Genomic DNA, 10,991 nt, shown 5'->3' with positions numbered 1-10,991 from the left:
TAACCGAACCGAACCGATTAAATCGACTTAACTGATATTTTTTAAAAAAATTAACCGATCAAACCGAATAAACCAAATCAAATTTTTGATTTTTTTTGGTTCGGTCGGTTTTCTCGGTTTGACCGATTATTTGCTAACCCCTATTAAGGATAGAGAATGGAAAAAAAAAAATTAGAAATTTGGGTTACATGGTTTTGAAAACGTGAAACCCCAAATTCAAGTATTCGACCCACCAAAACGACCCAAACCCGCCAAACCCAACCCTTAAAATTCGGTAAACCCCTAAAAACCCTAATTTGAGTTCACAGCAGAAATCCCCAACCAAGCATGGGCAAAGTGAAGGGGAAACACAGGCTAGACAAGTACTACCACTTAGCCAAAGAGCACGGCTACAGATCACGTGCCGCCTGGAAGCTCGTCCAGCTCGAATCTAAGTTCAGCTTCCTCCGCTCGGCTCGCTCGGTGCTCGACCTCTGCGCCGCGCCGGGAGGATGGATGCAAGTGTGTGTCGAACGAGTCCCCGTCGGGAGCCTTGTTATCGGCGTCGACCTGGATCCTATCCGACCTGTACGTGGCGCTGTTTCATTGCAGGAGGATATAACCGAACCCAAGTGCCGAGCTTCCGTTAAGCGGATTATGGCTGAGAAGGGATGCCGGGCTTTTGATTTGATTTTACATGATGGGTCGCCGAATGTCGGTGGCGCGTGGGCAAAGGAGGCCACTAATCAGAATGCGTTGGTTATTGATTCGGTGAAGCTTGCTACTGAATTACTGGCTCCTAAAGGAACTTTTGTTACTAAGGTGTGGATTATAATTTGTACTAGACTGCACCTATGTTTATGCTAGGAATTGCTATCGTTTTCCATGAATTTGTACCCGAGTACTCTCCACAAATTGAGGCTTTAGATTCTATGGGTAAAATGTCAAGTTGAAGTAGATTGTTCTTTGTTAATTTTAATTCAGAGAGCATGACTTGCTACCATAAAATCTGGCTTAATGTTCAGACTGTGCATTGGGAACCCTTTGTGGTGCTAAAAGACCCTTTTTGGTTCTGCAATTAAGAATGTTTGTTTGGTGTCTGTTTACCAATCATACTATTTTTCACTGACCAATACCTTAACCTTTTGTTGCTCATATTGTACTTTTATCATCAATTAATCATGTTGTACCCTCTCTACCTCTATTGGGCTATCTGCGCAGGTAGCCCTTGTTTGAAAGGATGAAAAAACTGAATATTAGCTTCATTCCGTGTTGTTCACTTGTAGGTTTTCAGGTCCCAAGACTACACTGCTGTTCTATATTGTCTCAGACAGGTAACTATTATTTTCTTCGAACAATTCCTATTTTGAAACGAGTCATTCTCTGAGCTTCGAGTCTCTGTGCAGCTATTTGAAAAGGTTGAAGTAGACAAACCACAAGCTAGTCGATCAACGTCAGCTGAAATTTATATAATTGGATTGAAGTATAAAGCACCTGCGAAGATCGACCCTCGTCTCCTTGATGTGAAGCATCTATTCCAAGGAGGAAAAGAACCTCCAAAGGTAATTTGACATATCTCTGAACTTTTTTTTTAAGTAAAAGAACTTTACGTGTTCATATGCTCGGGTATGCGATTAATTTTTGTGCCAGATACTCATGTATGTGGTATTGAAATCAACAGGTTGTGGATGTATTAAGAGGAACAAAGCAAAAGCGTCATCGTGATGGGTACTTTTCCCGAACAAGATTTTGGATCTGCTTATTAAAGAAAAATTAAGCGAATGCTGTGTTATTGTGCTAAACATACTGATTTTGTTAGATCATTTTTGTTTTTTCTCATAAAAAATACGATTAATTCTCGATTATTGATTATTTAGGATCACTTCTCGACATGCATGAGACATTTATTGCAACTTGTTTCCATTTCTTTTGTTACTATTGTTTGTACATGGTTTTGTTCATAGGTACGAGGATGGAGATACAACTTTGAGAAAGCTGTGCTCAGCATCGGAGTTTATTTGGTCCAACTCTCCTCTTGAGATTCTTGGTTCAGTAACTTCTATAACATTTGATGATCCTGCATGTTCACCAGTGAAGGAACATACTTTGACTACGGAGGAGGTATACCTCCTGATTATTTGCGAAACGATATGATCTTTGAGACAACGATCACCTAATATTTTGTTCATTAATTTTCCGGCTGATTTTCTTTAAATTATGTGGACAGGTTAAAGCTCTATGTGATGATCTTCGTGTTCTGGGGAAGCAAGATTTTAAGCATCTTCTGAAGTGAGATTTTACTGAATAGATAACATTTCAGAAATTAGACAACATTGTTTTCCTTGATAGTTGTTCAATTCCATCAATTGTTTTTTTGTCTTTCAGGTGGCGAATGCATATCAGGAAGGCATTGTCTCCTTCAGAAAAGAGCACATCTACCACTCCTCCTGAACAGGAAAAAGAGGAAGATGAAGATGAGCGAGTTCTCAATGAAATGGAAGAGCTAACAAATGCTATGGATCGTAAGAAGAAACGAGCAAAGAAACTGCTAGCTAAAAGACAAGCAAAGGTAATATACAGTTGTATAACTTATTTTACTTCTTTCTTCTATTCTTGTTTAGATGAAAAATGAGAGTTATGATGGACGGCCTCTGTCATTGTTGGGAAGTTTTCCCCGACGAAATCAAAAGATACCCTGATTGCGACTTGTTGACATCTTTTGCACCATTACATATTTGATCTGTGATTACTTTTTTCGCACTGCTTTCTTGTGCCAGATTTTCTATTTTCACTCAAATCTTTTGATCTTGTTCATGTGATATTAATTCACCATATAAACTATGCCTAGGTTGTGTATAGTGTATCCATCCATTGCATCATCTCATAATCATTTTTTATGTGTTGCATTTGTACAAGAGCTCTGCATCTCCTTGATTGTATTATGATGCCATTTGACTCATTTTACCTGTAATGCTTAAATGTACCGTTGATTTGGCTTATTTTATTCCAAAATTTTCAGGACAAGGCTCGTAAAGCATTGGGCAAGCAGACAGATGCAACGGAAGATGGTTACATTGATCAGGAGTTGTTTTCTCTGACTTCCATCAAGGTACATTCTTCAGTTTGGTATGTCAGTACCTTTTGGGTAGTGATTTGTTTTCCTTGTTCCAGCCTTTGCCTCATCTTCTATATTAGCTCCATAGTTTGATCTTCTGTTTTTACTTCCTCGCCCTTCAAACTAATGCATATCTTAGTGACACGGTCAAGCAGTGAATGCAACTTTTTTGCCTCACCCAAAGGGAAAATGAAATGGAAAGAAAATCATGTATAGATTGGATGTGTGATTATTGAATAGGCAAACATTTTATTTTATTTTCAGGGAAAGAAAGTTCTCGTGGCTGTTGAAAATAATGAATATGAAGATGATATTGATGAAGTCAGGAATTCTGAAAGTGAAGAAAGCTATGATGAAGCTGAAGGGTCATCCAGTGATGTGGACTCTGAAGAAGATCGTAAACGGTAAGGTTTTTATGTTTCTGTGGACTCGGAGAAATTTGAGAGAGGCCTTTGTACTTCAATAATTGATTGGATCCATCTTACATTCAGGTACAATGAGCACGTGGATGAATTACTTGATGAAGCATATGAAAGGTTTGTGGCTAAAAAAGAAGGAAGTACAAAACAGAGGAAGAGGTCGAAGCAGACTTACTCGAATGATGACCAACTTTTGAAGGTATTGTCATCGTTAAGAAAACTGTAGCACAGAATGTAAAGCAAATTTATTTGACCTCAATTAATTGGTGTACTATTACAGGGTGATGATGGCATGATTCATTCTGATCAAGATTCGGACAATGAAAAGAATGAACGTGAAGCAAATCCACTAGTGTTGCCACTGAAGGAATATGCGCCTACTCAAGAAGAACTTGCATCACAATGGTTCAGTCAAGATGTCTTTATGGATGCAGATGAACATGAAGAACTGGAGAAGGATGATTCCGAGGATGAAATGCCGATAGATAAGCCAATCGAACAACGTAAGGTTCCTGGGAAGAAAATTGAAGATTCATTTGAAGAACCCATTGGTCAGACGAAGAAGGGTCGATCCCAGATGACCCAATCATCCAAGGTAGACGATGGTTTTGAAATAGTTCCTGCTCCTGAAACGGATTCAAGTGATTCATCGTCTGAGGATGACTCAGATGATGATAGCATTGATACAAAAGCAGAAATATTGGCATGTGCAAAAAAAATGCTGACAAAAAAGCAGAGAGAAGACATGCTTGATGATGCATATAACAAATATATGTTTCACGATGAGGGGCTACCCAAGTGGTTCTTGGATGAAGAAAAAAGGCATTGCCAACCAATTAAGCCAGTGACAAAAGAGGAAGTAGCTGCAATGAGGGCGCAGTTTAAAGAAATCGATGCACGTCCTGCTAAGAAGGTGGCAGAAGCCAAAGCCCGAAAGAAAAGGGCAACCTTTAGGCAGCTAGAGAAGGTTCGGAAGAAGGCGAATTCCATATCAGATCAGACAGAAATCTCAGATCGTTCAAAGAGGAAGATGATCGAACAGCTTTACAAGAAAGCGGCACCGAAGAAACCTGAAAAGGAGTACGTCGTGGCTAAGAAAGGGGTCCAAGTGAGACCTGGTAAAGGGAAAGTACTCGTTGATCCAAGGATGAAAAAGGATGCTAGAAAGCATGGAATGAGCAAAAAAGGGAAAGGGAAGGGGAAAGGGAAGAATGGAAAGCAAAAGGGTAAAGGATCTGTAAAAAGTAATGGAACAGGTAAGGGAAAGGGAGGAAGGAAAGGGGGTAAGTAGAGGGGCCAACATCGACTTCTTCAAACTGCAAGTTCGAGATTGAAACATCAATTTTTTCGAGTTTATTCTATGATCAAATCATTTTATGCGATACTGGATGTATTTCTGTGCTAGTTTTTTTGAATTATTTTGCTATCGTATAATTAATAATTTGTGTGATTTACTTCGTTCAATCTAGTGGTAGATGAAATATACGGATTCTTTTGATTTTTTTTCGGATTCTTATGGTTAGTTCTTAATGTACTGTGTTCTTCACATTAGTAACATAGGCAAAAACTGAATTCATGGCTGTATGTTTTAATCAAAGAATAATGCATTCGTGGATTTAAAATTTGTGGTTTTTCTTTCTAACATTTGCTTCAAATTTTTGAGCTCAATTATTACCCAATTAATTTTTTTTTCCTTTACTTTATCGAGTTTTGCCATAGCGTGCTGAGCATCTATCGTGTTCATTTATGTGACGAACACCGACTGAAGGACGTCTATCTATTAGATACATGTAAGATTTCATTTATGTGAACACCGCGAAAGTGACGTCTACTTATTAGATATGTACATGACACCATCTCAGTCAACGATCACATAGATGCTCGTCATATCAAACTCTTACGTTATCGATGAAATTATATAATCTCAAATAATCATGAGATGATTACGATTGGTTTGTAATTCATGTGTTTAGGAGCCATCTTTAGGTCGGTGACTGTCGGGAGGTCTTTTTCTATAACAATTTATATAAATGACCGTTGCATGAAGTTTTTTGCCAAATGCCTGTTGATGAAAATATTGCCGTATCACTTCCTAAAATATTGACCAATTCAATTAATCAATTTGTGCTTCAATGTTAAAACTGATCGTACAAAGGGAAACAAAAGGGTCGAGAAATTACAAAAAGTCCTCATTAACGTTTTTATAAAACTTACTTTACACCAGGGTATCCAGATACTCGCTTATGGTTGTGTACTTGATGTTTGGATACAACTGCGACCCTTCCGTGTCACCAGATGAGTTTATGCCGAAGTATGTTTGATCTCCCTTGACAAATACAGAGTATATGAAAACCATCTCCATGTTGTCCGGGTATGGAGTTTCTGAAACGCAACGTAAGATGGTGACAAAATCATTCAGGATATGGATGAATCATAGATAAATATCTTATGCAAAAAAAGAAAAGAAAAATAACTTCATAAGCCCAGGTTGTTGAGTTTTGATAGGTAGCGAAGCCAGCTTATATCATTATATTGCACAACATTATGTTAGATAGTTATACGTAAATTTCAAAAATTGCTGATTACAAAAGTTCAAAAATTGCTGACAATTGCTGATTACACTACTCAATCATTCAATCAACATACCATGAATTTTCTTGAGAAGCTCTTCCTTTGTGATGTGAATCCTCTCAAGTTTTGTCCCAATCTTATCCTCCCAAATATCAATGAGCTCATTCATGGAAATAGTATTTCCAGGTGGTCTCAGGTATAGCACCTTGTTCAAGGTCCGTGGATCATCCACTGTGCTAATAGTGAAGGCAGCAACATCCTTTTCCTTCATGAATACACCTGTGAAAACAAGAAAAGCATAAGATTTTTTGGGTGAGGTGAATTTTAGTAAAAACTTAAAAATCTGCCCCCAGTTTCCAATCGCTTCCCTCAACTAAGTAGAACCAAAGCTGTCGCAACCAACCGTACATCCATTGTCAACTAACAGATGAACATTAGCTGATCCTGAGCCAGTGCATGTGACGGAAGAGGAAATTACACGTTGATTTTCTATTTCATTTCCAGGGAAAAAAAAAAGAAGCTAAATTTAGTGAAGAAGAGGTTTAACAGTGAAACCTTTAACATTTCCATCTCCAAATACAGTAACTTTATCTCTTGGTGGGATTTTCAAGCCAGGCTGAATGAGGGAAGGAAGCAAGTAGCTCATGTAAAAGTTGCAGCAAATGTAGGTGTATGGAATGCCTTCTGCTTCGATAAGACGCCTAATTTCAGATTTCCTCGAATAAAATCCATGATCCAGGTCAGACACTCGCATTTTGTCAGGATCCGCTCCAAATTCAGACGGAAAAAACCTCTGCACCAGCCCGATTGCCATTAAAACAGAGTACACCCCACTCATAACAGGACATTTAAAAGATTCACCAACCTATCACACTCTATTTCATCAGTTTACTTGCATTCACCAAGTCCCCTGGACAAGAAACTAAAACCAAAACCAAAACCAAAACCAGTTTCCATCAAATTTGCATCCTTTTTGCTATTTTTTTAAAAAGCATTATCCACAAAATCTAGAATTGAAATGAGTGGAAGAAAGGTTGAAACATAGCGCATCTACTTAATATTCAAAAGAATAAGCTTTAGTCATCTCAGCAAGTAAAGTTCTAAACTACAATATTGTTCAATCACATTCATATGCACGTCCACATTCATAGTTACACCAAATTAATTGAAATTATTGTGAAAGCAGTTAAATGCAAATAAACAAAATAAAAATAAAAAGTATACCTTGATGCAGCCGGCGCGTCTGATTGCGGAAATAAGAGGCTTCTGATCTAGCACTTGCTTCGAAGAAACGGCACAAATTACAACATCCACTTGCTTCAAAGCTTCCATTAAACTAATTTCATCTAGCAATGAACCCTAAGAGCAAAACAATCGGATGCAAACTTTTCGAGGGAAAAAAAAAATTTACTGTTTAGGAGGCATGCCTTGAAGATTTGGAGACCAGCATCGGAGAGGAAACGAATTTTTCGAACTTTGTCCGGATCAGAAAACGCAGAATCCCTGACGAGGCCGAATGTTTGATACGATGCGCTTAAACTGGCATTTGCGAGCTCGAATCCTAGGTTTCCGGTGACTCCGATTACCAGTATTTTGCTCTTCGCCATTGATATTTTCGATCAACTGAGCTGAAATCTTGAACGTTTCTTTCGCTGAGGATCGGTGGTTGGGTTTCAACTTTCAATTAAAATCTTTGATCAACGTGAATTAAATATTTTGCAAATGATTCTCTGCTAGTCAAAGGCAGCTGTTGATCCAAATCGTTCTTGCAGGATCGATAAATATTTTGTTTGAATTAAAAGAACTCAGGTAGGGGTATATTTAAAACTTTTCCTCATATTTGAGCGTTTAAATAAAGTTTTCGAATCTTAATATCGAGCAAGCAATAATTCGAATAGTTCACGAATAGGTTCTGTTATCCCGAGAAAATATTTCAATTCGAGCCCGTTTATAATGGGTCAACCCGATATGACCCAACATGTCAAGGTCCAGCCCAGTTTGGACTATGTTGGACTTTGACCAAGGCTGGTCATTATGGGTCTACCCAAGTTGTTTCTAATGGGCCGCAAGTATTCTTTTATAATTCAAGTAAGACTCTGATATATATGAGATAAGTCTGGATCTTTTCAAATATTCACGAGATAGAGATAAGCTTACAAATGGACCAATGGATGAAGAGTCCTAGTCCAGGACATGTTATAATTCGACTAGGTAACTTACTATTTTTTCCCTATAAATACAGGTATTGTTATGGTTTTATTCATTATTCATTACTTACTTTTCATTATTCATCACACATTCACTCTTACTTTTACATTCACGCACTCATATCTCTCAGTTTTCGCATTAATCATACCCTCTGCCTTCAAGACACTGACTCAGGCATCGGAGGGGTCACGCCGAAAACACCTTCGGCGCCCCTTGACCTAGCTGTTGCTTGCGCAGATTTCATTGATACCCGACCCGACCTGCTTCATAAAGGAGTTGGAGGATCCATTCTACCAGACCGAACCCGAGGTAAAATTTCGACATCATCAATTGGCGCCGTCTGTGGGAATTTGAAAACAAAGGGTTAAGATGATGAGTACAAGAGAAGAAACAAATTTTGGATTCTCGCATGGCTTGCACATCACAAACTTGCAAAAATCATTGAAATTAATTGAACCGTAGGATCGGGTTCAAATTTTGTATGCATATTTATTAATATGTTTTCTAGTATCTGAACGGTGAAGATCGGGATTGGTGTCTTGTATAATCAGATCTGGACCGCTGAACAGACGTTGCTCGCTCGCACAGCTTCTATGTGTTTTTCGCATGGCTTGCGCATCAGAAACTTGAAAAAATCATACGAATTAATTGAGCCGTCGGATCGGGTTCAAATTTTGCAGACATATTTATTAATATGTTTTCTAGGATCTGAATGGTGAAGATTGTGATTGGTAACTTGTAGAATCAGATCTGGACCGCCGAACAGACATTGCTCGCCAGCACAGCTTCTATGTGTTTTTCGCAGGGCTTGCACATCAGAAATTTGCAAAAATTATAAGAATTAATTGAACCGTCGGATCGGGTTCAAATTTTGCAGACATATTTATTAATATGTTTTCTAAGATCTGAACGGTGAAGATCGTGATTGGTATCTTGTAGAATCAGATCTGGACCGCCGAACAGACGTTGCTCGCTCGCATAGCTTCTATATGTTTTTCGCATGGCTTGCGCATCAGAAACTTGCAAAAATCATACGAATTAATTGAGCCGTCGGATCGGGTTCAAATTTGGCAGACATATTTATTGGTGGAGATCGTGATTGGTATCTTGTAGAATCAGATCTGGACCGCCGAACAGACGTTGCTCGCTCGCACAGCTTCTATGTATTTTTCGCATGGCTTGCGCATCAGAAACTAGCAAAAATCATAAGAATTAGATAAACCGTCGGATCTGGTTCAAATTTTTCAAACATATTTATTAATATGTTTTCTAGGATCTGAACGGTGGAGATTGTGAACAGACTTTTGGGACTTGGGAAAAGGTGGCTCAGACCGCCGAGCTGCAACACAATCTGCTTGCATAGTTTCTGAGCAGTGTTCTTGAAAAAATCATTCTGAAAAATCTAACCGTTGAAATTATTTGAAATTTTTATCATGAGTTCCGAACATCTTGACACACATTCTGGATGGTTGAGATTGATTTTCGCTTGCTACATCAAGTCGGTCCTTTGATCAAAGTATATAAGATATTATCTTGCTATACATCTGAAGTCATGTCATCGACAACGCATGAACGAGATAAGTATTTCAATCATATTTATGTTTGAATTAAATTATTAAATTTTTATTTATTATCATTATTAATAATATTCTGAGGCATCTTCTACTATCAAAATTACATGTTTGTTTTCTTGTGATCAAATTTGTTGGACTTCTCTTCCCTTGTATTTTTATTTGGGTTATTTTATGTAATCGGGCATGCAATCTCGCAGTAAGGCCCAATTATATCATATCGGGCATGCAATCTAACAATAAGGCCCAATTTATGGTTCAACACTTTATAAAGCCCGGGCAGGTCCGGCATCAAAAGCCCACGTCAGTGGCCCACATCAGTGGTATACAAAGCTCGGGCAGGTCCGGCATCAAAAGCCCATGTCAGGGGCCCACATCAGTGGTATACAAAGCCCAGACAGGTCTGGCACTCAAAGTCCATGCCAGTGGCCCACATCAGTGGTATACAAAGCCCGGACAGGTCCGACATCAAAATCCCACGTCAGTGGCCCACATCAGTGGTATACAAAGCCCGGGCAGGTCCGGCATCAAAAGCCCACGTCAGTGGTATTCAAAGCCCAGGAAGGTCTGGCACTCAAAGTCTACGTCAGTGGCCCACATCAGTGGTATACAAAGCCCGGGCAGGTCCGGCATCAAAAGCCCACGTCGGTGGCCCACATCAGTGGTATACAAAGCCCAGGCAGGTCTGGCACTCAAAGTCCACGTCAGTGGCCCACATCAGTGGTATACAAAGCCCGGGCAGGTCCGGCATCAAAAGCCCATGTCAGGGGCCCACATCAGTGGTATACAAAGCCCAAGCAGGTCTGGCACTCAAAGTCCACGTCAGTGGCCCACATCAGTGATTTACAAAGCCCAGGCAGGTCTGGCACTCAAAACCCACTTCAGTGGCATCAAAAAGTTCACATCAATGGCATCATAAATCCACATCAGTGGTATTCTCCAAAACCCGACCAAGATCGGCATCATGTAATCCCACACAACTCGTGGTTATCTTAAAAGCCTGATCCGCTCGACAACATCAATTGTTATCTACAACTCTTTATTTGAGCTCAGTTTTATCAGGTTGTCGTCTATTGCTCTTTATTCGAGATCGGTTCTAATCAGACCTTCATCTAGACCGTTCATTGA

The 10,991-nt window shown here is 39.2% G+C and overlaps 2 protein-coding genes across 2 annotated transcripts; one reads left to right on the top strand and one right to left on the bottom strand.

Moving 5' to 3' along the window:
* Nucleotides 1–290: 290 nt before the first annotated feature.
* LOC140863213 (adoMet-dependent rRNA methyltransferase spb1) lies at nucleotides 291–5,016 on the top strand. Its single transcript, XM_073266489.1, has 11 exons — nucleotides 291–801; nucleotides 1,266–1,313; nucleotides 1,386–1,541; nucleotides 1,661–1,707; nucleotides 1,944–2,100; nucleotides 2,207–2,268; nucleotides 2,365–2,548; nucleotides 2,999–3,088; nucleotides 3,359–3,498; nucleotides 3,586–3,712; nucleotides 3,794–5,016. Exons 1-11 carry the CDS (start codon nucleotides 328–330, stop codon nucleotides 4,802–4,804), a joined length of 2,496 nt encoding a protein of 831 aa, XP_073122590.1. The 5' UTR covers nucleotides 291–327; the 3' UTR covers nucleotides 4,805–5,016.
* Nucleotides 5,017–5,609: 593 nt separating this feature from the next.
* On the bottom strand, nucleotides 5,610–7,874 carry LOC140866221 (probable pinoresinol-lariciresinol reductase 3). Its single transcript, XM_073271146.1, has 5 exons — nucleotides 7,512–7,874; nucleotides 7,309–7,443; nucleotides 6,640–6,877; nucleotides 6,160–6,363; nucleotides 5,610–5,895 (listed from the first exon to the last, which is right to left on the bottom strand). Exons 1-5 carry the CDS (start codon nucleotides 7,689–7,691, stop codon nucleotides 5,729–5,731), a joined length of 924 nt encoding a protein of 307 aa, XP_073127247.1. The 5' UTR covers nucleotides 7,692–7,874; the 3' UTR covers nucleotides 5,610–5,728.
* Nucleotides 7,875–10,991: the final 3,117 nt, after the last annotated feature.

This window comes from Henckelia pumila, chromosome 4 (genome assembly GCF_033568475.1).
Source record: "Henckelia pumila isolate YLH828 chromosome 4, ASM3356847v2, whole genome shotgun sequence".
In the NCBI taxonomy this organism is placed as follows: domain Eukaryota; kingdom Viridiplantae; phylum Streptophyta; class Magnoliopsida; order Lamiales; family Gesneriaceae; genus Henckelia; species Henckelia pumila.
This window is presented reverse-complemented; position numbering and strand designations above follow the sequence as displayed.